Source organism: Cryptomeria japonica, unplaced genomic scaffold (assembly GCF_030272615.1).
Source record: "Cryptomeria japonica unplaced genomic scaffold, Sugi_1.0 HiC_scaffold_194, whole genome shotgun sequence".
In the NCBI taxonomy this organism is placed as follows: domain Eukaryota; kingdom Viridiplantae; phylum Streptophyta; class Pinopsida; order Cupressales; family Cupressaceae; genus Cryptomeria; species Cryptomeria japonica.
The window spans coordinates 110,886-137,500 of NW_026729016.1; the positions used below are offsets into that span (position 1 = coordinate 110,886).

The window sequence follows — 26,615 nt, forward strand, 5'->3', positions numbered from 1 at the left end:
CCGATACACAGATAGTTCCAAGGCGGCCGAGGAGCCTCACCGCATAGCAATCGGGGTGCGAGGCGAGGGATGCGGCGAGAAGGACCCAACGGCTAGACGGAAGAGGCTTCGGGTCCGCCTCGGAATGGTCCAAGCATCGGACGCGCTTGGGGCGACTACCAGTGACAACCCCTTATCCCGCGACGCGTCCGATACACAGATAGTTCCGAGGCGGCCGAGGAGCCTCACCGCATAGCAATCGGGGTGCGAGGCGAAGGATGCGGCGAGAAGGACCCAACGGCTAGACGGAAGAGGCTTCGGGTCCGCCTCGGAATGGTCCAAGCATCGGACGCGCTTGGGGCGACTACCAGTGACAACCCCTTATCCCGCGACGCGTCCGATACACAGATAGTTCCAAGGCGGCCGAGGAGCCTCACCGCATAGCAATCGGGGTGCGAGGCGAGGGATGCGGCGAGAAGGACCCAACGGCTAGACGGAAGAGGCTTCAGGGCCGCCTCGGAATGGTCCAAGCATCGAACGCGCTTGGGGCGACTACCAGTGACAACCCCTTATCCCGCGACGCGTCCGATACACAGATAGTTCCGAGGCGGCCGAGGAGCCTCACCGCATAGCAATCGGGGTGCGAGGCGAGGGATGCGGCGAGAAGGACCCAACGGCTAGACGGAAGAGGCTTCAGGGCCGCCTCGGAATGGTCCAAGCATCGGACGCGCTTGGGGCGACTACCAGTGACAACCCCTTATCCCGCGACGCGTCCGATACACAGATAGTTCCGAGGCGGCCGAGGAGCCTCACCGCATAGCAATCGGGGTGCGAGGCGAGGGATGCGGCGAGAAGGACCCAACGGCTAGACGGAAGAGGCTTCAGGGCCGCCTCGGAATGGTCCAAGCATCGGACGCGCTTGGGGCGACTACCAATGACAACCCCTTATCCCGCGACGCGTCCGATACACAGATAGTTCCGAGGCGGCCGAGGAGCCTCACCGCATAGCAATCGGGGTGCGAGGCGAGGGATGCGGCGAGAAGGACCCAACGGCTAGACGGAAGAGGCTTCAGGGCCGCCTCGGAATGGTCCAAGCATCGGACGCGCTTGGGGCGACTACCAGTGACAACCCCTTATCCCGCGACGCGTCCGATACACAGATAGTTCCGAGGCGGCCGAGGAGCCTCACCGCATAGCAATCGGGGTGCGAGGCGAGGGATGCGGCGAGAAGGACCCAACGGCTAGACGGAAGAGGCTTCAGGGCCGCCTCGGAATGGTCCAAGCATCGGACGCGCTTGGGGCGACTACCGTTGCCAACCCCTTATCCCGCGATGCGTCTGATACACAGATAGTTCCGAGGCGGCCGAGGAGCCTCACCGCATAGCAATCGGGTTGCGAGGCAGATTATTGGGAAGGGAACCCCCTGGGATGCGGCTCAAGCAGTGCCCAAAGGGACTGGAATGCGGAATCACATCGAGAGACCCAAATGCTATACGAGGGCTCAAATCGAATTATCGATTTGGCCACGACATGGACGCATCGGAACGACTACCTTTGCCGAACCACTCGCAATTGCATCCATACCGAAACCAATAGACATTTCCGTTAGAGCCCTCGCATAGCATTCGGGAATCTCGCATGCCCCTCTAAATCGACCAATGCTGGCGCTCAATGAAAATCCGAGCGCTACCACCGTTCGAGCGCCAGCATTGGTCGAGTTAGAGGGGCACGGGGGAGAATGCTCCAGTCAACACCTCCCCTATATAAGTTATTTGTCCGATTCTCGCACAACCGTAGTCTGCCTCGTCGAATCAAACAACGGTCCCAGATTCCGACTTCCGTTCCGTAGAGACCCAAAAGCTAGATGGAGGCTCGCAAGAAAGAGAGTCGGCGCATAGCAATCGGGTTTCTCGAACGTTTAGGGACCGAGCTCACTTGCGGATAGGGCAAAATCCGCCAAGCAACCCAAAAGCTAGACGGGGGCTCGAATCGAATCGCCTAGGCGGCCACAACAACGACGTGTTGGATCGACTACCAGTGCCAAACCATTCAGCAAGACTAGTCTGTGTCGAGGCCGGATAGAGATTCTCAGAGAGCGCCCGCATAGCATTTAGGAGACCTGCCGCGTCCCTCACACTCGACAAATGGTGGTGCACGTTTATAAATCCGAGCGATCCCAACCCTTTCAAGCACCATCATCGGTCGAGATAGAGGGGCACGGAGGGGGCTGCGTGAGACAACACAGTCCCCTATATAAGTTATTTGTCCGATTCTCACACATCCGAAGAATGGTCATCAAATCGGACAACAGCCCAAACTTCCGACTTCCGTCCCAGAAAGCCCAAGAGCTATCTAAAACGTTCATGGCCGGAACTCGATCGCGGCTATACCAGTCCGCCAAGCAACCCAAAAGCTAGACTGGAGCTCTAGTCGAATCACCTCTGTGGCCATTGCAAGGACGTGTTGGAGCGACTACCATTGCCGAACCATTCCGCAGGTCGAGTCCATACCAAGGCCGCATAGAGATTCACGATGAGCTCCTGCATAGCAATCAGGAGACTTGCCGTGTCCATCACAATCGATAAATCCTGGTGCAAGATTTTTGCATCCGAGCGCTCCAACCAGTCGAGCACCAGCATCAATCGACATAAACGGGCACGGGGGGAGGATGCTCGAGAACACTACCTCCCCTGTAACGGGTCTGCATTGGGCAGAATACTTGCACAGTTTTTGGATCGGGTCCAGCCTTAGTGGGGTTCCATTTTGCATCGGAACTCTTTCTTTTGCATAGCCGACATGGAGTTGGTGTTTCACACAGCCGACTTAATTCATTTCATCGGCGGGGCCGATATGTTTTATTTCTTTGGCGGGGGCCGACATGGGACTTGGCCGATGTTCTTCTTAGCGCGGACTTAACTCATATGAGTCCGGACCTATATGGGCGCTAATTTTCCATTGGCGGGATTCCTTTTGGGCCGGCCCTATCCGCCCAACGGCTCTTTTATTTGGGTCCGACCCTCCAGTATATAAGATGAGCGGGATGCTCATTCTTGGCAAGCAGAGGCAGATTCAGAATCAGGATCATCAGCGATCAAGCATTCGGCAGCGAGCAGACGAGCAGACAGATGCGAGTCTTCGGCGTCGCAAGTCTGAGTGCGAGTATTGCAGCGAGGGACTTTATTGCTCAGGCGAGCATTGGGGTCTTGTGACTTGGCGATCTGGCACCTCGAGGAGCTAACTGGTTCTCCTCTCGAGCGAGCCGATCCCAGTCTGAGTCGAAGGGACTCTTTGTAACTTGTCCGAGTCAGATTGGCTGGCTGGGCAATCCATTTGGGGGCGACCGGTATTTCTCAATACCGAGTTCTATCCAGCATTGTAATCTTTGAGGATAATAATAAAGGATATGGGCACCTCGCCCCACCTTTGAATGTTGTGTTGTCTATTTTATTCCGCATTGCATCGTATCCTTTTATGCATTCTGGGAGCAAGTCGATCTGCATTTTCATTGTGCATTCCGCTTTAGCGCAATATTGGAAGGGACGAGGCGTAGGCCGAAGGTCTCTGACCTTGAACGGATCCGAGTCGGGTCGGGACTTGTCGGTGCCGCACAGGCTTAACTCCCAAAGCCCGTGACAGTTGGTATCAGAGCTTCGGATCAGATCCGGGGCTGTGCAGATCGAAAGATGGCAGATACAGATAGTCAGCATGAAGTGGAGGTCGTGCAACCTGAGAGTAAGGCTGCGAAGGTGTCTTCGAAGGGGAAAGATCCGAAGCACCGCGATTGGCTCCAAGACCATGAAAATCGACTCGAGGACTTGGAACAGTCCGACCTCGAGGAGCGCATGACGGCAGAGTGGTCGAAGCTGGCGGAACAGATAGAGTCTTTGAGGGAAGAGATCCGCTTCCTCAAAGAGGGGCAACAGATCTTCCATTCGTTGTTGCAGGGAGGAACGCATGGTTCTAAGGCAACTCGAGTTGGAACTTATGACGGTGAGCGCGATGACAAGGCACTTGATAATTTCTTCTGGGATGTTGAGGAGTACCTGTCGTGTGCACCGAAGACGTCTGATGAGGCACAGGTCAAGGATATTGCAACATACCTTACCGGCAGTGCGAAGCTGTGGTGGCGAACGCATCAGGCAGATGAACGCGCTGGGAAGACGGTGAAACCGATCAAGTCCTGGGCTGACTTGAAGGCAGCGCTTCATGATCAATTCCGACCTGGGAATTCGGATTGGATCATCCGATCCAGGTTCGATGAACTCAAGCATACTGGCACTATTCGAGAGTATGTCAAGGCATTTCAGGTGTTGGATTTGGAATGCACCAAGTTGAGCGACTTCGAGAAGTTATTCCTCTTCACTAAGGGTCTGCAACCCTGGGCGAAGGATGAGCTGAGGAGACAGAAAGTTCAGACTTTGGCCGAGGCGATCACAGTTGCGGATGGGCTGCTCGATTATAAGGGCGATGCAGCTAGGGGCTTTGGTGGAGCTCGAACAGACTACAAGAAGAACTTCCGCCGGAAAGAGAAGAAGGGAGGCGGACCTCCTTCTGATCCTAACGGCGAGCCCAGGAAGAAGAAACCGAAGAAGTCGAATGGAGAAGGTAACCCGAAGAAGAAAGATCACACACAGACTGAGAAGAAGAAGGATCGTGATCCAGGGTGTTTCATCTGTGGCAAAGATGATCACTGGGCACGGAGCTGTCCAGATCGGAGTAGGATCAACGCGCTGTTGTTCGAGGAGAAGAAGTTGCCCGCAATGAGCACCTTGCAACTCCTGAATGCAGTGCAACATTCTACCGAAGTGGCCGATAAGCACGAGTTGTGTTTTGTGGAGACTTTCTTTGGCAACAAGAAGGTGCTAGCTATGGTGGATTCAGGTGCCACCCACAACTACATCTCCGCATGCCGAGCGAAGAAGCTTGGACTCAAGATCGAGCCCACTACAAATCAGTTCAAGGCGGTGACCGCACCCGCGCAGCAGGTGAGCGGTGAGATCCATAAGGAAGTCATCCGAGTTGGGTCGTGGCAGGGTGTGCTTGATTTGATCGCCATTGGAATGAATGAGTTCGATCTCATACTCGGGCAGGAGTTCTTGAGGTCGGCATCAGCAACTGTGGTGCCACACTTGAGCTGTTTGCTGATATTGGATCCGAGCAGACCAAGTATGGTTCCGATGATGAAGAGCGTGGAACAGGATCTCCTGTTGAATGCGCTCAGTGCTAAGCAGGTTGGCAAGGGAAGGCAGGAGGAGTTGTTTTTGGCCGCACTGATTGGAGATTGGGATGAAGGAGAGTCGTCAGGACCCTCTAACACCTCGGCGATCCAGGATGTGTTGTCCGAGTTTGCGGATGTTATGCCAGACCAGCTCCCAGCTGTGTTACCACCGAGGAGGCACGTTGATCACAGGATCGAACTGGAGTCAGGGGCAAGACCACCAGCGAAGGCTCCTTATCGACTCTCCGCACCAGAGATGGAAGAGTTGAGGAAGCAGTTGGCAGAGCTCGCTGAGGCAGGATACTTGCGTCCCTCCAGATCACCTTATGCTGCTCCAGTATTGTTCCAGCGCAAGAAGGATGGAAGCCTTCGGATGTGTGTGGACTATCGAGCTTTGAACAAGCTCACCATCAAGAACAAGTATCCGTTACCTCTCATAGCGGATAGCTTTGATCGACTGGTCGATGCAAGAGTGTTCACCAAGTTGGACCTGAGGCAGGGTTACTATCAGATCAGGATCGCGCCAGGTGATGAGGAGAAGACCGCGATCACGACGAGGTATGGTAGCTATGAATTCTTGGTTATGCCTTTTGGTCTCACTAACGCTCCTGCAACCTTCAGCACCTTGATGAACGATGTGTTTCGCTCATTATTGGACAAGTGCGTTGTTGTGTATCTGGATGACATTTTGGTATACAGTCGAGACATGGAGGAACACAAGCGGCACCTTCAGGAGGTGTTTGCTTTGTTGAGAGAACATCAGCTGTTCGCAAAGAAGGAAAAGTGTGCTTTTGCGCAGAAGGAAGTGCCGTTTCTGGGCCATATTCTTGGTCATGGCCAGATCCGACCAGACCCGGAGAAGCTTCAGGCAATCCGAGACTGGGAGCCGCTTCGCAATGTGCATGAGGTGAGACAGTTCCTTGGTTTAGCTAACTACTATCGCAAGTTTGTAGCAGGCTATTCCCGGATTGCGAGCCCCTTGACGGATCTGTTGAAGAAGGACCGCGGATGGAAATGGGGCGATAAGCAGCAGACAGCATTTGAGTTGCTAAAAGACAAGTTGACTGAGGAGCCAGTCCTTGCTTTGCCGAAATATGGCCAACCTTTTGAGGTCCAAACCGATGCGTCCGACTATGCCATGGGTGGAGTTTTGATGCAGGATGGGCATCCTGTGGCATATGAATCTCGGAAGTTGAATGACAGAGAGAGGAACTACTCGGCGCATGAGAAAGAGATGACTGCGATAGTGCACTGTTTGAGAACTTGGAGGCATTACTTGCTGGGGGTGCCGTTCATAGTGAAGACAGACAATGTCAGCTCCACTTACTTCAAGACTCAGTCTAAGCTCACCCCGAAGCAGGCGAGGTGGCAAGAATTCCTGGCAGAATTCGACTTTGAGCTGATATACAATCCGGGGCGACATAATGTGGTAGCCGATGCACTTAGCAGGAAGGCACAGCTTGGTGCTTTGAAGCTCCTGGGTCAGAGCCAAGTTGTGTTGAACGAAGACATGATTGAGAAAATCAAGGAGGGACTGGAGAATGACTCGCAGGCGTGGCAGATTGTATTGCAGGTGCAAGCTGGGCGAACTCGGAAGTTTCACTTCAGCATCCCTCACTTTCAGGAGACAAGAAGGGGGACCTGTTCAGTTACACATTGATACCTTTCCAGACTTCATTGGGTTCAATGAGGCTCTTTGTGAAGATGATATCTTCACCACTTGGGATCGACAGGGAATAATCCGTTATGGCGACTTGATGTCGATCGGAGGTAGCACCAATCTATCCGACGAAGAGAGTACTCGGAAATCCTTGGAAATCATGGCGAGTTGTTCTGAGGCCGTGGATCACTGGACCTGGGAGGAACATGAGACAAGGCCGTATGAACCACTTTGGGACAGATTGCTTCGTCTACCCGGCGAAGTCTTTGGTCCAGATGACGAAGATCTGATAAGAAATATTCCGAACAGAGGCCCGGCGAATGTGTTGGACAATCCGGACCGCAGAGTCAGCCAGGTCCTTGCAATGCGAACACGAGGAGGAGGCAAGAACGGCATCCGTGAGTTCTTGGTGATGTTCGAAGGACAGGGACGCGACTCCGCTTCCTGGGAACGCAGTGAGTCGTTATGGCGAGACGAGGAGATAATCATGGAGTTCCTCTCCAGGAGGAACCCGCCCAGACAGGAGTAGATTTCTGGGTCAATGCCTCCCAGTGCTTTGTGCAGGGGTGCTGGCGTCGAGGGCGCCGCCACTAGTTTAGTGGGGGAGGATGTAACGGGTCTGCATTGGGCAGAATACTTGCACAGTTTTTGGATCGGGTCCAGCCTTAGTGGGGTTCCATTTTGCATCGGAACTCTTTCTTTTGCATAGCCGACATGGAGTTGGTGTTTCACACAGCCGACTTAATTCATTTCATCGGCGGGGCCGATATGTTTTATTTCTTTGGCGGGGGCCGACATGGGACTTGGCCGATGTTCTTCTTAGCGCGGACTTAACTCATATGAGTCCGGACCTATATGGGCGCTAATTTTCCATTGGCGGGATTCCTTTTGGGCCGGCCCTATCCGCCCAACGGCTCTTTTATTTGGGTCCGACCCTCCAGTATATAAGATGAGCGGGATGCTCATTCTTGGCAAGCAGAGGCAGATTCAGAATCAGGATCATCAGCGATCAAGCATTCGGCAGCGAGCAGACGAGCAGACAGATGCGAGTCTTCGGCGTCGCAAGTCTGAGTGCGAGTATTGCAGCGAGGGACTTTATTGCTCAGGCGAGCATTGGGGTCTTGTGACTTGGCGATCTGGCACCTCGAGGAGCTAACTGGTTCTCCTCTCGAGCGAGCCGATCCCAGTCTGAGTCGAAGGGACTCTTTGTAACTTGTCCGAGTCAGATTGGCTGGCTGGGCAATCCATTTGGGGGCGACCGGTATTTCTCAATACCGAGTTCTATCCAGCATTGTAATCTTTGAGGATAATAATAAAGGATATGGGCACCTCGCCCCACCTTTGAATGTTGTGTTGTCTATTTTATTCCGCATTGCATCGTATCCTTTTATGCATTCTGGGAGCAAGTCGATCTGCATTTTCATTGTGCATTCCGCTTTAGCGCAATATTGGAAGGGACGAGGCGTAGGCCGAAGGTCTCTGACCTTGAACGGATCCGAGTCGGGTCGGGACTTGTCGGTGCCGCACAGGCTTAACTCCCAAAGCCCGTGACATCCCCTATATAAGTTATTTGTCCGATTCTCAAGCAGCCGAAGTCTGGTCATCGAATCGGGTCAAAGACCACAACTTCCGACTTTACCCACAATGCAAGTCATCGAATCGAACATCGGCCCCCGAGTCGGACTCCATGCGTATGTCAGGTCATCGGACCCAAATTCCGCCTTCCTGCGCATGGCGGGCCATCAATATCAACTCGGTCATCGGACCCAAACTCCGCCTTTTTGCGTATGGCACGCCTTCAAATCGGTCATCGGACCCAAATTCCGCCTTCCTGTGCATGGCGGGCCATCAACATCAACTCGGTCATCGGACCCAAATTCCGCCTTTCTGCGCATGGCACGCCATCAACTCGGTCATCGGACCCAAATTCCGCCTTCCTGCGCATGGCAGGTCATCGGACACAAATTCAGACCTCGCCAATATGCCTACGTATCGAATCGGTCATCGGACCCAACTTCCGACTTCATCCATACTGTAGGGTCTTTGAGGTTGGCGCGGTGCGCTCAACCCAGGGAGTCGACCCATCGAAGCATACACCTCCCCTATATAAGCTATTTGTCCGATTCCCACACCTGTGTAGTTTGCACCTCTGACCAGGACATCGACCCCAACTTCCGAACTCGACTGCAATGACGGCACCAGCGCCTTGGTGCGCACCTTGCGACGCACAGTCCCAACATTCGCCTTCCTGCACATGGCAGGTCATCGGACCCAAATTCCGACCTCGCGAGTATGCCTACATATCGAATCGGTCATCGGACCCAACTTCCGACTTCATCCATACCGTAGGGTCTTTGAGGTTGGCGCGGTGCGCTCAACCCGGGGAGTCGACCCAACGAAGCATACACCTCCCCTATATAAGCTATTTGTCCGATTCCCACACCTGTGTAGTTTGCACCTCCGATCAAGACATCGACCCCAACTTCCGAACTCGCCTCCAACGACCGAACCAGCGCCTTGGTGCGCACCTTGCAACGCACAGTGCCAACATTCGCCTTCCTGCACGTGGCAGGTCATCGGACCCAAATTCCGACCTCGCGAGTATGCCTACATATCGAATCGGTCATCGGACCCAACTTCCGACTTCATCCATACCGTAGGGTCTTTGAGGTTGGCGCGGTGCGCTCAACCCGGGGAGTCGACCCAACGAAGCATACACCTCCCCTATATAAGCTATTTGTCCGATTCCCACACCTGTGTAGCTTGCACCTCCGATCAGGACATCGACCCCAACTTCCGAACTCGACTAAAAAGACCGCACCAGCGCCTTGGTGTGCACCTTGCAACGCACAGTGTCAACATTCGCCTTCCTGCACATGGCAGGTCATCGGACCCAAATTCCGACCTCATGAGCATACCTACTAATCGAATCGGTCATCGGACCCAACTTCCGACTTCATCCATACCGTAGGGTCTTTGAGGTTGGCGCGGTGCGCTCAACCTGGGGAGTCGACCCATCGAAGCATACACCTCCCCTATATAAGCTATTTGTCCGATTCCGACACCTGTGTAGTTTGCACCTCCGCTCAGGACATCGACCCCAACTTCCGAACTCGCCTGCAACGACCGAACCAGCGCCTTGGTGCGCACCAAAAGTGCGCACTTTTGGAGGGCACTTTTCTGCGCTCCAAAGGTGCGCACTTTTGGAGGGCACTTTTTGGAGGGCACTTTTCTGCGCTCCAAAGGTGCGCACTTTTGGAGGGCACTTTTTGGAGGGCACTTTTCTGCGCTCCAAAGGTGCGCACTTTTGGAGGGCACTTTTTGGAGGGCACTTTTCTGCGCTCCAAAGGTGCGCACTTTTGGAGGGCACTTTTTGGAGGGCACTTTTCTGCGCTCCAAAGGTGCGCACTTTTGGAGGGCACTTTTTGGAGGGCACTTTTCTGCGCTCCAAAGGTGCGCACTTTTGGAGGGCACTTTTTGGAGGGCACTTTTCTGCGCTCCAAAGGTGCGCACTTTTGGAGGGCACTTTTTGGAGGGCACTTTTCTGCGCTCCAAAGGTGCGCACTTTTGGAGGGCACTTTTTGGAGGGCACTTTTCTGCGCTCCAAAGGTGCGCACTTTTGGAGGGCACTTTTTGGAGGGCACTTTTCTGCGCTCCAAAGGTGCGCACTTTTGGAGGGCACTTTTTGGAGGGCACTTTTCTGCGCTCCAAAGGTGCGCACTTTTGGAGGGCACTTTTGTGCACTCCAAAGGTGCGCACTTTTGGAGGGCACTTTTCCTGTGCTCCAAAGGTGCACACCTAGGTGAGCACCTTCGACCACACCTTGTAGCACACCAAACTCTGACTTTCGACTTCATCCGCAATGCAGGGTCTTTGAGGTTGGCGCAATGCGCACAACCAGGGGAGTCGACCCATCAAACCCAACACCTCCCCTATATAAGCTATTTGTCTGATTCTCATACATGCGTAGCCTGCAGGAGCAATTAGGACATCGACCCCAACTTTCGGCTTCTAAACGAAAACAAGGTCTTTGAGGTTGGTGTAATGCGAACAACTAGGGGAGTCAACCCATCAAACCCAACACCTCCCCTATATAAGCTATTTGTCTGATTCTCATACATGTGTAGTCTACAGGAGCAATTAGGACATCGACCCCAACTTTTGACTTCTTAACGAAAACAAGGTCTTTGAGGTTGACGTAATGCGCACAACCAGGGGAGTCGACCCATCAAACCCAACACCTCCCCTATATAAGCTATTTGTCCGATTCTCATACATGTGTAGCCTGCAGGAGCCATTAGGACATTGACCCCAACTTTTGACTTCTTAACGAAAACAAGGTCTTTGAGGTTGGCGTAATGCGCACAACCAAGGGAGTTGACCCATCAAACCCAACACCTCCCCTATATAAGCTATTTGTCTGATTCTCATACATGTGTAGCCTGCAACAACGATTAGGACATCCACCCCAACTTCTGAATTCGTCTGCGTTGACCGCACCAAAGGTGCACGCCTTGGTGCTCACCAAAATCCGACTTCCGACTTCTTCTGCTATGCGGGGTCTTTGAGGTTGGCGCAGTGCGCACAACCAGGGGAGTCAACCCACCGAATGCAACACCTCCCCTATATAAGCTATTTGTCTGATTCTCATACATGCGTAGACTGCAGCAATGATTAGGACATCCACCCCAACTTTTGACTTCTTAAACAAGACAGGGTCTTTGAAGTTGGTGCAGTGCACACAACCAGGGGAGTCGACCCATCAAACGCAACACCTCCCCTATATAAAGCTATTTGTCCGATTCTCATACGTGTAGTCTGCAGCAGCGATTAGGACATCGACCCCAACTTCCGAATTCGTTTGCATTGACCGCACCAAAGGTGCACGCCTTGGTGTGCACCCTGGAGTGCACTTTGGTGCTCACCTCGGTGCACACTTTGGTGTGCACCTCGGTGTGCACCAAAGGTGCGCACCTTGGAGCGCACCAAAGGTGTACACTTTGGAGCGCACCACATAGGGTCTTTGAGAGGTTGGCGCAGTGCGCACACCAAGGTGGGTGTTGAGGTGCGTGCCGAGGTGGGTGGGTGCTAGGGTGCGCTCCATGGTGGGTGCCAGGGTGGGTGCGTGCTAGGGTGGATTCCAAAGAGGGTCATAGGGTGGGTGCCAAGGTGGGTTGGTGATATAGTGGGTTCAAAGGTGGGTACTAGGGTGGGTTCCAAGGTGGGTCACAAGTTGGGTGCCAGGATGCGTGGGTGTTAGGTTGGGTGCCAAGGTGGGCTCCTGCGTGGGTGGGTGCTAGGGTGGGTTTCAAGGTGGACGCGAGGGCGGGTGCCAAGGTGGGTAACAAGTTGGGTGTTAGGATGGGTGAGTGCTAGAGTGGGTGCCAAGGTGGGTGGGTGCTAAGGTGGATGCCAAGGTGGTTCACAGGGTGGGTGGGTTCTAGGGTGAGTTCCAAGGTGGGTCACAGGTTCAGTGCTAGGGTGGGTGTCAAGGCGGGTGTCGAGGTGCCTGGGTGCTAGGGTGTGGATGCCAATGTGGGTCATAGGGTGGGTACTAGGGTGGGCTGCAATGTGGGTGCCAAGGTGGGTAACATGCTCGGTGGGTTCTAAATTGGGTGCCAGGGTGGGTGTGCACCCACCTTGCCCGAGGTGGGTGCCAAGGTGCCAGTGTGGGTGGGTGCTAAGGTGGATGCCAAGGTGGGTGAGAAGGTGGGTGATAGGTTGAGTGGTAGGATGGGTGGGTGCCAAGATGGGTCACAGGGTGGGTGCAAGGGTGGGTAGGTGCTAGGGTTGGTGTCAGGGTGGGTGGGTGCTAGGTTGGGTTCCAAGGTGGGTGCGAGGGTGAGTGTCAAGGTGGGTCACAGGTTAGGTGCTAGGATGGGTGAGTGCTAGGGTGCAAAGGTGCCAGGGTGGGTGCTAGGATGGGTCGATGCTAGGGTGAGTGGCAAGGTGGGTCCACAAGTGTCAAGGTGGGTGCCGAGGTGGGTGCCAAGTCGGCGACTGCTATGGTGGATGCCAAGGTGGGTCACGGGGTGGGTGCCAAGTTGCTAGGTTGGGTTCCAAGGTGGGTGCCAACGTGGGTGCTAGGGTGCGTGGGTTAAAGGGTGTGTCACAACGTGGGTGCCAGGATGGGTGCGCACCCACACTGGCCAAGACGGGTGCGGGTGCAAGGTTGGGTTCCAAGCCCGGTCACAGGCTGGGTGCTAGGATGGGTGGGTGCCAAGGTGGGCACCAGGGTGGGTGCACCCACCCTGGCCAAGGTGGGTCACGGGGTGGGTCCTAGGGTGGGTAACGGGGTGGGTACTAAGGTGCGTGCCAAGGTGGGTCATAGGGTGGGTGCCAAGGTGGGCACCAGGGTGGGTGTGCACCAACCCTAGCCAGGGTAGGTCACGGGGTGGTTGTCGGGGTGGGCGTCAAGGAGCCAAGGTGGGTGGCAAGTAGCCAAGTTGCGTGCCAAGGTGGGTGTCGGGGTGGGTGCCAAGGATCCAAGGTGGGTGCCAAGGAACCAAGGTGGGTGTCTGGGTGGGTGCCGAGGTGGGAGCCAGGGTGGGTCCCAAGGTGAGTGCAAAGGTGGGTGCCAGGGTCAAGGTGAGTGCCAATGTGGGTTCCAAGGTGCCAGGGTCAGGGTGAGTGCCAATGTGGGTTCAAAGGTGCTAAGTTGGGTGCGAGGTTGGGTGCGAGGGTGGGTGGGTGCCAAGGTGTGCTAGGTGGAAGCCCGGGTGGGTCGGCATCCCATGGGTGTCGAGTTGGGTGCCTGATGGGTGCTTCTTGTCAAGTTTTAGTCGTCGGGACTCATTTCGAGCCTTAGAGGTCGTTTCTTGTCCGGTTGCCCTGTCTTCGACCTGGGAACCCAATTTTGGTCCTCGGGTCCCATTTTTTTTTGTCTCGCATCCCACTTTTGGCCTGTGGCCTTTTCGGGGTCGATTCTCGTTTTGGGCATCAGAGCATGTTTCTTCTCCTAAAACCCAATATTTGTTTATTAAGTCTCGGAACACATTTTTGTTCTCGTGGACCCATCATGGGTCTTGGAACGCATTTGTGGTCCTTGGGTCCCATTTTGCATCCCGAAACTTGTGTTTTGGTGCTTGATCCCTATTTTGGGTGCCCACCTTGCACCAAGTGCGCACCCGGGGCAAACCGAGCGCCTTGGTGCACCGGGGCAAGATCGAGCGTGCACCCGAGGCGCCCCGAACATGCACCAAGGTGCACTCGGCCCACATGTGAGCGCAGGTCGTTGCGCCCGAGGTGGTGTGTGGGCACCGCGTTGCAGACGGGACACTGCACGCACACGACGCCCCCTCCAGGTGCACGCACGTAGGCCGGGCCGGGTGCACACCCGACGCCCTAGCAAGGTGCGCGCACCCGGGCAGGGCTCACACTTGGCGAACGGGGCGCACTTCGCGAGGGAGGGTGTGCACCTCGACGGGGGTGGGTGGCCGGGGTGGATTCGCACGTGGGTCGCGGTTTGCTAAGTACACACTGCGACAAGCTCATAACGGGTGCGATCATACCAGCATTAGTGCACCGGATCCCATCAGAACTCCGCAGTTAAGCGCGCTTGGGCCGGAGTAGTACTGGGATGGGTGACCTCCCGGGAAGTCCCGGTGTTGCACCCTTTTTTAGTTTTTCGCCGGGCGTCGCAATGCTATTTGAATAAACCTTTTGCCCGTTTGCGTTCTTGTCGGGGCCGGGCCGGGCCGGGGTGCGCTGCCCGCACTACCGCGCGCGCGGGGGCGACACCGAGCGCGCACCCGAGGCGCCCCGAGCACACAGGCCACGGTGCAACCCGGGCGTTGTGCGCGCACCCCGGTGCGCCCGAGGTGCTGCGCGCGCACCCAGGTGAAATCGGTGTGCACCTCGGCCAGTGCGCGCTCGGTCGAGTCGCGCACGTTGGCCAAGGTGCACGGTGATGTTTCTTACTCTAAGGTTCCGCACCAGACGCCCGGGACAGGTGAGCGAAGCTGGGCGGGGCCGGGTGCGCGGCCGGGGCAGGTGCACGCAGCTGGAGAGAGCTTTGGAGCACACTTCGGAGCGCACCAATGATGCGCTCCATTCAAAAGTTTCCTGAAAAGGCAAAAAAAGTTGAGATTATAGAATTTCCCACTTGAGAGATTGTAAAAAAAAAAAATTTAAAATGAAGGAAACGCGGGTGCCAAGGTGTGCGCAGCCCAGCCAAGGTGTGCGCACCAAGGCGCCCACCCTGGCGAAGGTGCACGCAAGGTGCGCACCCGAGGCAAACCGGACAATTAACCCAACTTTCGACTTCGCGCGCACCTTGGAGCGCACTTCGGAGCGCTCCTTGGTGCGCACCAATCTTGGGCACCTCGGAGTGCACCATGGCGCCCACCAAGGTGCGCACCCGGGGCAAACCGAGCTCCGACTTCGTGCGCACCTTGGAGCGCACGAAAGGTGCGCACCATGGCGCCCACCAAGGTGCGCAGCCCAGCCAAGGCGTGCGCATCAAGGTGCGCACCCTGGCGAAGGTGCGCACCCGGGGCAAACCGAGCTCCGACTTCGTGCGCACCTTGGAGCGCACAAAAGGTGCGCAACCCAGCCAAGGTGTGCGCACCCCGGTCAAACCGAGCTCCGAATCGTGCGCACCAGAGGTGCACGCCATCGTGCGCACCTTGGAGCACACTTCGGAGCCCTCCTTGGTGCGCGCCGATGTTGCGCACCTCGGAGCGCACCCGGGGAAAACAATGCAATTAACCCGACTTTCGACTTCGTGGGCACCTCGGAGCGCTCTCGGGTTCGCACCTCGGAGCACACCGAGGTGCGCACCTTTGATGCGCTGCCTTCACCAATTTCCAGAAAAGGCAAGAAAACATTGAGAAGGTGTGCGCACCGAGGTGCCCACCCTGGCGAAGGTGCACGCGAGGTGCGCACCCGGGGCAAACCGGGCTCCGACTTCGTGCACGCCGCACCTTGGAGCACACTTCGGAGCGCTCCTTGGTGCGCACCAGGGCGCGCAACCCAGCCGAGGTGCCCACCCCGGCGAAGGTGCACGCGAGGTGCGCACCCGGGGCAAACCGGGCTCCGACTTCGTGCACGCCATGGTGCCCACCGCGGCGAAGGTGCACGCGAGGTGCGCACCCGGGGCAAACCGGGCTCCGACTTCGTGCACGCCGCACCTTGGAGCACACTTCGGAGCGCTCCTTGGTGCGCACCATGGTGCCCACCAGGGCGCGCAACCCCGCCGAAGGTGCACGCGAGGTGCGCACCCGGGGCAAACCGGGCTCCGACTTCGTGCACGCCGCACCTTGGAGCACACTTCGGAGCGCTCCTTGGTGCGCACCATGGTGCCCACCAGGGCGCGCAACCCCGCCGAAGGTGCACGCGAGGTGCGCACCCGGGGCAAACCGGGCTCCGACTTCGTGCACGCCATGGTGCGCACCGCGGCGAAGGTGCGCACCCGGGGCAAACCGGGCTCCGACTTCGTGCACGCCGCACCTTGGAGCACACTTCGGAGCGCTCCTTGGTGCGCACCAGGGCGCGCAACCCAGCCGAGGTGCCCACCCCGGCGAAGGTGCACGCGAGGTGCGTACCCGGGGCAAACCGGGCTCCGACTTCGTGCACGCCGCACCTTGGAGCACACTTCGGAGCGCTCCTTGGTGCGCACCATGGTGCCCACCAGGCCGCGCAACCCAGCCAAGGTGTGCGCACCAAGGTGCACGCGAGGTGCGCACCCGGGGCAAACCGGGGTCCGACTTCGTGCACGCCGCACCTTGGAGCACACATCGGGGCGCTCCCGGGTTCGCACCGGCGTTGCGCACCGTGGTGGGCACCTCGGAGCACACCAAGGTGGGCAGCGAGGTGCGCACCTTTGATGCGATGCCTTCACTAATTTCCATAAAAGGCAAAAAAAAAACGAGATTTTAAAATTTCCGTTTTGAAAGATAGTGAGAAAAAGGGAATGCTGGTGCCATCTTGAGCCCGCCCTGGTGCGCAGCCCAGCCAAGGTGTGCGCACCAAGGTGCCCACCCTGGCGAAGGTGCGCGCCCGGGCAATTAATCCAACTTCCAACTTCGCGCGCGCCAGGGTGGGAGCGCACCCAACAACCGGGCCTGGGAAGAGCCAATGCGAGAAACCCCACCAAACGCTCTGACAAAAAAAGAGGGGGCGCTCCAGTAACCCCGCTTCGGAGCGCACCCTGGGCAAACCCAGCCAAGGTGCCCACCCCGGCCAAGGTGCAGGCGAGGTGCGCACCCGGGGCAAACCGGGCTCCGACAACGTGCACGCCGCACCTTGGAGCACACTTCGTAGCGCTCCCGGGTGCGCACCTCAGAGCACACCAAGGTGGGCAGCGAGGTGCGCACCTTTGATGCGCTGCCTTCACTAATTTCCAGAAAAGGCAAAAAAAAAAGGAGATTTTAAAATTTCCGTTTTGAAAGATAGTGAAAAAAACGGAACGCGCGTGCCATCTTGAGCCCGCCCTGGTGCGCAGCCCAGGTAAGGTGCCCACCCTGGCAAAGGTGCGCACCCGGGCAATTAACCCTACTTCCGACTTCGTGCGCGCCAGGGTGGCAACCGGGCCTCGGAAGAGCCAATGCGAGAAACCCCACCAAACGCTCCGACAAAAAAAGAGGCGGCGCTCCAATAACCCCGCTTCGGAGCGCAGCCGGGGCAAACCCAGCCAAGGTGCCCACCCCGACGAAGGTGCACGCGAGGTGCGCACCCGGGGCAAACCGGGCTCCGACAACGTGCACGCAGCACCTTGGAGCACACTTCGAAGCACTCCCGGGTGCCCACCGGCGTTGCGCACCGTGGTGGGCAGCGAGGTGCGCACCTTTGATGCGCTGCCTTCACTAATTTCCAGAAAAAGGCAAAAAAAAATGAGATTTTAAAATTTCCGTTTTGAAAGATAGTGAAAAAAAAGGAACGCGGGTGCCATCTTGAGCCCGCCCTGGTGCGCAGCCCAGGCAAGGCATGCGCACCAAGGTGCCCACCCGAGGTGCACACCCGGGGCAAACCGGGCTCCGACTTCGTGCAGGCCGCACCTTGGAGCACACTTCGGAGCGCTCCTTGGTGCGCACCATGGTGCCCACCAGGGCGCGCAACCCAGCCAAGGTCTGCACACCAAGGTGCCCACCCCGGCGAAGGTGCACGCGAGGTGCGCACCCGGGGCAAACCGGGCTCCGACTTCGTGCACGCCATGGTGCCCACCGCGGCGAAGGTGCACGCGAGGTGCGCACCCGGGGCAAACCGGGCTCCGACTTCGTGCACGCCGCACCTTGGAGCACACTTCGGAGCGCTCCTTGGTGCGCACCATGGTGCCCACCAGGGCGCGCAACCCAGCCAAGGTGTGCGCACCAAGGTGCACGCGAGGTGCGCACCCGGGGCAAACCGGGGTCCGACTTCGTGCACGCCGCACCTTGGAGCACACATCGGAGCGCTCCCAGGTTCGCACCAGCGTTGCGCACCTTTGATGCGCTGCCTTCACTAATTTCAAGAAAAGGCAAAAAAAAACGAGATTTTAAAATTTCCGTTCTGAAAGATAGTGAAAAAAACGGAACGCGGGTGCCATCTTGAGCCCTTCCTGGTGCGCAGCCCAGGCAAGTTGTGCGCACCAAGGTGCCCACCCTGGCGGAGGTGCGCGCCCGGGGCAATCCGGGCTCCGACTTCGTGCACTGCATGGTGCCCACCAAGGCGCGCAACCCAGCCAAGGTGCCCACCGCAGCGAAGGTGCACGCGAGGTGCGCACCCGAGGTGCACACCCGGGGCAAACCGGGCTCCGACTTCGTGCACGCCGCACCTTGGAGCACACTTCAGAGCGCTCCTTGGTGCGCACCAGGGCGCGCAACCCAGCCGAGGTGCCCACCCCGGCGAAGGTGCACGCGAGGTGTGCACCCGGGGCAAACCGGGCTCCGACTTCGTGCACGCCATGGTGCCCACCGCGGCGAAGGTGCGCACCCGGGGCAAACCGGGCTCCGACTTCGTGCACGCCGCACCTTGGAGCACACTTCGGAGCGCTCCTTGGTGCGCACCATGGTGCCCACCAGGCCGCGCAACCCAGCCAAGGTGTGCGCACCAAGGTGCACGCGAGGTGCGCACCCGGGGCAAACCGGGGTCCGACTTCGTGCACGCCGCACCTTGGAGCACACATCGGGGTGCTCCCGGGTTCGCACCGGCGTTGCGCACCGTGGTGGGCACCTCGGAGCACACCAAGGTGGGCAGCGAGGTGCGCACCTTTGATGCGATGCCTTCACTAATTTCCATAAAAGGCAAAAAAAAAACGAGATTTTAAAATTTCCGTTTTGAAAGATAGTGAGAAAAAGGGAATGCTGGTGCCATCTTGAGCCCGCCCTGGTGCGCAGCCCAGCCAAGGTTTGCGCACCAAGGTGCCCACCCTGGCGAAGGTGCGCGCCCGGGCAATTAACCCAACTTCCAACTTCGCGCGCGCCAGGGTGGGAGCGCACCCAACAACCGGGCCTGGGAAGAGCCAATGCGAGAAACCCCACCAAACTCTCTGACAAAAAAAGAGGGGGCGCTCCAGTAACCCCGCTTCGGAGCGCACCCTGGGCAAACCCAGCCAAGGTGCCCACCCCGGCCAAGGTGCAGGCGAGGTGCGCACCCGGGGCAAACCGGGCTCCGACAACGTGCACGCCGCACCTTGGAGCACACTTCGTAGCGCTCCCGGGTGCGCACCTCAGAGCACACCAAGGTGGGCAGCGAGGTGCGCACCTTTGATGCGCTGCCTTCACTAATTTCCAGAAAAGGCAAAAAAAAAAGGAGATTTTAAAATTTCCGTTTTGAAAGATAGTGAAAAAAACGGAACGCGCGTGCCATCTTGAGCCCGCCCTGGTGCGCAGCCCAGGTAAGGTGCCACCCTGGCAAAGGTGCGCACCCGGGCAATTAACCCTACTTCCGACTTCGTGCGCGCCAGGGTGGCAACCGGGCCTCGGAAGAGCCAATGCGAGAAACCCCACCAAACGCTCCGACAAAAAAAGAGGCGGCGCTCCAATAACCCCGCTTCGGAGCGCAGCCGGGGCAAACCAAGCCAAGGTGCCCACCCCGACGAAGGTGCACGCGAGGTGCGCACCCGGGGCAAACCGGGCTCCGACAACGTGCACGCAGCACCTTGGAGCACACTTCGAAGCACTCCCGGGTGCCCACCGGCGTTGCGCACCGTGGTGGGCAGCGAGGTGCGCACCTTTGATGCGCTGCCTTCACTAATTTCCAGAAAAAGGCAAAAAAAAATGAGATTTTAAAATTTCCGTTTTGAAAGATAGTGAAAAAAAAGGAACGCGGGTGCCATCTTGAGCCCGCCCTGGTGCGCAGCCCAGGCAAGGCATGCGCACCAAGGTGCCCACCCGAGGTGCACACCCGGGGCAAACCGGGCTCCGACTTCGTGCAGGCCGCACCTTGGAGCACACTTCGGAGCGCTCCTTGGTGCGCACCATGGTGCCCACCAGGGCGCACCCGAGGCAAACCGGGCTCCGACTTCGTGCACGCCGCACCTTGGAGCACACATCGGAGCGCTCCCAGGTTCGCACCAGCGTTGCGCACCTTTGATGCGCTGCCTTCACTAATTTCCAGAAAAGGCAAAAAAAAACGATATTTTAAAATTTCCGTTCTGAAAGATAGTGAAAAAAACGGAACGCGGGTGCCATCTTGAGCCCTTCCTGATGCGCAGCCCAGGCAAGTTGTGCGCACCAAGGTGCCCACCCTGGCGGAGGTGCGCGCCCGGGGCAAACCGGGCTCCGACTTCGTGCACTGCATGGTGCCCACCAAGGCGCGCAACCCAGCCAAGGTGCCCACCGCAGCGAAGGTGCACGCGAGGTGCGCACCCGAGGTGCACACCCGGGGCAAACCGGGCTCCGACTTCGTGCACGCCGCACCTTGGAGCACACTTCAGAGCGCTCCTTGGTACGCACCAGGGCGCGCAACCCAGCCAAGGTGCTCACCCCGGCGAAGGTGCACGCGAGGTGCGCACCCGGGGCAAACCGGGCTCGGACTTCGTGCACGCCGCACCTTGGAGCACACATCGGAGCGCTCCCGGGTTCGCACCAGCATTGCGCACCTTTGATGCGCTGCCTTCACTAATTTCCAGAAAAGGCAAAAAAAAGAAAAAAATGAGATTTTAAAATTTCCGTTTTGAAAGATAGTGAAAAAAACGGAACGCGGGTGCCATCTTGAGCCCGCCCTGGTGTGCAGCCCAGGCAAGTTGTGCGCACCAAGGCACCCACCCTGGCCAAGGTGGGTCACGGGGTGGGTCCTAGGGTGGGTAACGGGGTGGGTACTAAGGTGCGTGCCAAGGTGGGTCATAGGGTGGGTGCCAAGGTGGGCACCAGGGTGGGTGTGCACCAACCCTAGCCAGGGTAGGTCACGGGGTGGTTGTCGGGGTGGGCGTCAAGGAGCCAAGGTGGGTGGCAAGTAGCCAAGTTGCGTGCCAAGGTGGGTGTCGGGGTGGGTGCCAAGGATCCAAGGTGGGTGCCAAGGAACCAAGGTGGGTGTCTGGGTGGGTGCCGAGGTGGGAGCCAGGGTGGGTCCCAAGGTGAGTGCAAAGGTGGGTGCCAGGGTCAAGGTGAGTGCCAATGTGGGTTCCAAGGTGCCAGGGTCAGGGTGAGTGCCAATGTGGGTTCAAAGGTGCTAAGTTGGGTGCGAGGTTGGGTGCGAGGGTGGGTGGGTGCCAAGGTGTGCTAGGTGGAAGCCCGGGTGGGTCGGCATCCCATGGGTGTCGAGTTGGGTGCCTGATGGGTGCTTCTTGTCAAGTTTTAGTCGTCGGGACTCATTTCGAGCCTTAGAGGTCGTTTCTTGTCCGGTTGCCCTGTCTTCGACCTGGGAACCCAATTTTGGTCCTCGGGTCCCATTTTTTTTTGTCTCGCATCCCACTTTTGGCCTGTGGCCTTTTCGGGGTCGATTCTCGTTTTGGGCATCAGAGCATGTTTCTTCTCCTAAAACCCAATATTTGTTTATTAAGTCTCGGAACACATTTTTGTTCTCGTGGACCCATCATGGGTCTTGGAACGCATTTGTGGTCCTTGGGTCCCATTTTGCATCCCGAAACTTGTGTTTTGGTGCTTGATCCCTATTTTGGGTGCCCACCTTGCACCAAGTGCGCACCCGGGGCAAACCGAGCGCCTTGGTGCACCGGGGCAAGATCGAGCGTGCACCCGAGGCGCCCCGAACATGCACCAAGGTGCACTCGGCCCACATGTGAGCGCAGGTCGTTGCGCCCGAGGTGGTGTGTGGGCACCGCGTTGCAGACGGGACACTGCACGCACACGACGCCCCCTACAGGTGCACGCACGTAGGCCGGGCCGGGTGCACACCCGACGCCCTAGCAAGGTGCGCGCACCCGGGCAGGGCTCACACTTGGCGAACGGGGCGCACTTCGCGAGGGAGGGTGTGCACCTCGACGGGGGTGGGTGGCCGGGGTGGATTCGCACGTGGGTCGCGGTTTGCTAAGTACACACTGCGACAAGCTCATAACGGGTGCGATCATACCAGCGTTAGTGCACCGGATCCCATCAGAACTCCGCAGTTAAGCGCGCTTGGGCCGGAGTAGTACTGGGATGGGTGACCTCCCGGGAAGTCCCGGTGTTGCACCCTTTTTTAGTTTTTCGCCGGGCATCGCAATGCTATTTGAATAAACCTTTTGCCCGTTTGCGTTCTCGTCGGGGCCGGGCCGGGCCGGGGTGCGCTGCCCGCACTACCGCGCGCGCGGGGGCGACACCGAGCGCGCACCCGAGGCGCCCCGAGCACACAGGCCACGGTGCAACCCGGGCGTTGTGCGCGCACCCCGGTGCGCCCGAGGTGCTGCGCGCGCACCCAGGTGAAATCGGTGTGCACCTCGGCCAGTGCGCGCTCGGTCGAGTCGTGCACGTTGGCCAAGGTGCACGGTGATGTTTCTTACTCTAAGGTTCCGCACCAGACGCCCGGGACAGGTGAGCGAAGCTGGGCGGGGCCGGGTGCGCGGCCGGGGCAGGTGCACGCAGCTGGAGAGAGCTTTGGAGCACACTTCGGAGCGCACCAATGATGCGCTCCATTCAAAAGTTTCCTGAAAAGGCAAAAAAAGTTGAGATTATAGAATTTCCCACTTGAGAGATTGTAAAAAAAAAAAATTTAAAATGAAGGAAACGCGGGTGCCAAGGTGTGCGCAGCCCAGCCAAGGTGTGCGCACCAAGGCGCCCACCCTGGCGAAGGTGCACGCAAGGTGCGCACCCGAGGCAAACCGGACAATTAACCCAACTTTCGACTTCGCGCGCACCTTGGAGCGCACTTCGGAGCGCTCCTTGGTGCGCACCAATCTTGGGCACCTCGGAGTGCACCATGGCGCCCACCAAGGTGCGCACCCGGGGCAAACCGAGCTCCGACTTCGTGCGCACCTTGGAGCGCACGAAAGGTGCGCACCATGGCGCCCACCAAGGTGCGCAGCCCAGCCAAGGCGTGCGCATCAAGGTGCGCACCCTGGCGAAGGTGCGCACCCGGGGCAAACCGAGCTCCGACTTCGTGCGCACCTTGGAGCGCACAAAAGGTGCGCAACCCAGCCAAGGTGTGCGCACCCCGGTCAAACCGAGCTCCGAATCGTGCGCACCAGAGGTGCACGCCATCGTGCGCACCTTGGAGCACACTTCGGAGCCCTCCTTGGTGCGCGCCGATGTTGCGCACCTCGGAGCGCACCCGGGGAAAACAATGCAATTAACCCGACTTTCGACTTCGTGGGCACCTCGGAGCGCTCTCGGGTTCGCACCTCGGAGCACACCGAGGTGCGCACCTTTGATGCGCTGCCTTCACCAATTTCCAGAAAAGGCAAGAAAACATTGAGAAGGTGTGCGCACCGAGGTGCCCACCCTGGCGAAGGTGCACGCGAGGTGCGCACCCGGGGCAAACCGGGCTCCGACTTCGTGCACGCCGCACCTTGGAGCACACTTCGGAGCGCTCCTTGGTGCGCACCAGGGCGCGCAACCCAGCCGAGGTGCCCACCCCGGCGAAGGTGCACGCGAGGTGCGCACCCGGGGCAAACCGGGCTCCGACTTCGTGCACGCCATGGTGCCCACCGCGGCGAAGGTGCACGCGAGGTGCGCACCCGGGGCAAACCGGGCTCCGACTTCGTGCACGCCGCACCTTGGAGCACACTTCGGAGCGCTCCTTGGTGCGCACCATGGTGCCCACCAGGGCGCGCAACCCCGCCGAAGGTGCACGCGAGGTGCGCACCCGGGGCAAACCGGGCTCCGACTTCGTGCACGCCGCACCTTGGAGCACACTTCGGAGCGCTCCTTGGTGCGCACCATGGTGCCCACCAGGGCGCGCAACCCCGCCGAAGGTGCACGCGAGGTGCGCACCCGGGGCAAACCGGGCTCCGACTTCGTGCACGCCGCACCTTGGAGCACACTTCGGAGCGCTCCTTGGTGCGCACCAGGGCGCGCAACCCAGCCGAGGTGCCCACCCCGGCGAAGGTGCGTACCCGGGGCAAACCGGGCTCCGACTTCGTGCACGCCGCACCTTGGAGCACACTTCGGAGCGCTCCTTGGTGCGCACCATGGTGCCCACCAGGCCGCGCAACCCAGCCAAGGTGTGCGCACCAAGGTGCACGCGAGGTGCGCACCCGGGGCAAACCGGGGTCCGACTTCGTGCACGCCGCACCTTGGAGCACACATCGGGGCGCTCCCGGGTTCGCACCGGCGTTGCGCACCGTGGTGGGCACCTCGGAGCACACCAAGGTGGGCAGCGAGGTGCGCACCTTTGATGCGATGCCTTCACTAATTTCCATAAAAGGCAAAAAAAAAACGAGATTTTAAAATTTCCGTTTTGAAAGATAGTGAGAAAAAGGGAATGCTGGTGCCATCTTGAGCCCGCCCTGGTGCGCAGCCCAGCCAAGGTGTGCGCACCAAGGTGCCCACCCTGGCGAAGGTGCGCGCCCGGGCAATTAACCCAACTTCCAACTTCGCGCGCGCCAGGGTGGGAGCGCACCCAACAACCGGGCCTGGGAAGAGCCAATGCGAGAAACCCCACCAAACGCTCTGACAAAAAAAGAGGGGGCGCTCCAGTAACCCCGCTTCGGAGCGCACCCTGGGCAAACCCAGCCAAGGTGCCCACCCCGGCCAAGGTGCAGGCGAGGTGCGCACCCGGGGCAAACCGGGCTCCGACAACGTGCACGCCGCACCTTGGAGCACACTTCGTAGCGCTCCCGGGTGCGCACCTCAGAGCACACCAAGGTGGGCAGCGAGGTGCGCACCTTTGATGCGCTGCCTTCACTAATTTCCAGAAAAGGCAAAAAAAAAAGGAGATTTTAAAATTTCCGTTTTGAAAGATAGTGAAAAAAACGGAACGCGCGTGCCATCTTGAGCCCGCCCTGGTGCGCAGCCCAGGTAAGGTGCCCACCCTGGCAAAGGTGCGCACCCGGGCAATTAACCCTACTTCCGACTTCGTGCGCGCCAGGGTGGCAACCGGGCCTCGGAAGAGCCAATGCGAGAAACCCCACCAAACGCTCCGACAAAAAAAGAGGCGGCGCTCCAATAACCCCGCTTCGGAGCGCAGCCGGGGCAAACCCAGCCAAGGTGCCCACCCCGACGAAGGTGCACGCGAGGTGCGCACCCGGGGCAAACCGGGCTCCGACAACGTGCACGCAGCACCTTGGAGCACACTTCGAAGCACTCCCGGGTGCCCACCGGCGTTGCGCACCGTGGTGGGCAGCGAGGTGCGCACCTTTGATGCGCTGCCTTCACTAATTTCCAGAAAAAGGCAAAAAAAAATGAGATTTTAAAATTTCCGTTTTGAAAGATAGTGAAAAAAAAGGAACGCGGGTGCCATCTTGAGCCCGCCCTGGTGCGCAGCCCAGGCAAGGCATGCGCACCAAGGTGCCCACCCGAGGTGCACACCCGGGGCAAACCGGGCTCCGACTTCGTGCAGGCCGCACCTTGGAGCACACTTCGGAGCGCTCCTTGGTGCGCACCATGGTGCCCACCAGGGCGCGCAACCCAGCCAAGGTCTGCACACCAAGGTGCCCACCCCGGCGAAGGTGCACGCGAGGTGCGCACCCGGGGCAAACCGGGCTCCGACTTCGTGCACGCCATGGTGCCCACCGCGGCGAAGGTGCACGCGAGGTGCGCACCCGGGGCAAACCGGGCTCCGACTTCGTGCACGCCGCACCTTGGAGCACACTTCGGAGCGCTCCTTGGTGCGCACCATGGTGCCCACCAGGGCGCGCAACCCAGCCAAGGTGTGCGCACCAAGGTGCACGCGAGGTGCGCACCCGGGGCAAACCGGGGTCCGACTTCGTGCACGCCGCACCTTGGAGCACACATCGGAGCGCTCCCAGGTTCGCACCAGCGTTGCGCACCTTTGATGCGCTGCCTTCACTAATTTCCAGAAAAGGCAAAAAAAAACGAGATTTTAAAATTTCCGTTCTGAAAGATAGTGAAAAAAACGGAACGCGGGTGCCATCTTGAGCCCTTCCTGGTGCGCAGCCCAGGCAAGTTGTGCGCACCAAGGTGCCCACCCTGGCGGAGGTGCGCGCCCGGGGCAATCCGGGCTCCGACTTCGTGCACTGCATGGTGCCCACCAAGGCGCGCAACCCAGCCAAGGTGCCCACCGCAGCGAAGGTGCACGCGAGGTGCGCACCCGAGGTGCACACCCGGGGCAAACCGGGCTCCGACTTCGTGCACGCCGCACCTTGGAGCACACTTCAGAGCGCTCCTTGGTGCGCACCAGGGCGCGCAACCCAACCAAGGTCTGCACACCAAGGTGCTCACCCCGGCGAAGGTGCACGCGAGGTGCGCACCCGGGGCAAACCGGGCTCGGACTTCGTGCACGCCG

The 26,615-nt window shown here is 58.7% G+C and overlaps 1 protein-coding gene and 2 non-coding genes across 3 annotated transcripts; all 3 read left to right on the forward strand.

Moving 5' to 3' along the window:
• The first annotated feature begins 3,662 nt into the window (after nucleotides 1–3,662).
• Nucleotides 3,663–6,857, forward strand: LOC131868038 (uncharacterized). Its single transcript, XM_059215589.1, has one exon. The coding sequence runs from the start codon at nucleotides 3,663–3,665 to the stop codon at nucleotides 6,855–6,857; it is 3,195 nt and encodes a 1,064-aa protein (XP_059071572.1).
• A 7,497-nt stretch (nucleotides 6,858–14,354) lies between these two features.
• Nucleotides 14,355–14,473, forward strand: LOC131868047 (5S ribosomal RNA). The gene has a single exon (XR_009366543.1). It is a non-coding gene; the product is annotated as a 5S ribosomal RNA (ribosomal RNA).
• A 7,817-nt stretch (nucleotides 14,474–22,290) lies between these two features.
• LOC131868062 (5S ribosomal RNA) lies at nucleotides 22,291–22,409 on the forward strand. The gene has a single exon (XR_009366557.1). It is a non-coding gene; the product is annotated as a 5S ribosomal RNA (ribosomal RNA).
• Nucleotides 22,410–26,615: the final 4,206 nt, after the last annotated feature.

Coding starts and splice junctions, on each gene's coding strand:
- LOC131868038 (XM_059215589.1), top strand. CDS start 3,663: ATGGCAGATACAGATAGTCAGCATGAAGTGGAGGTCGTGCAACCTGAG.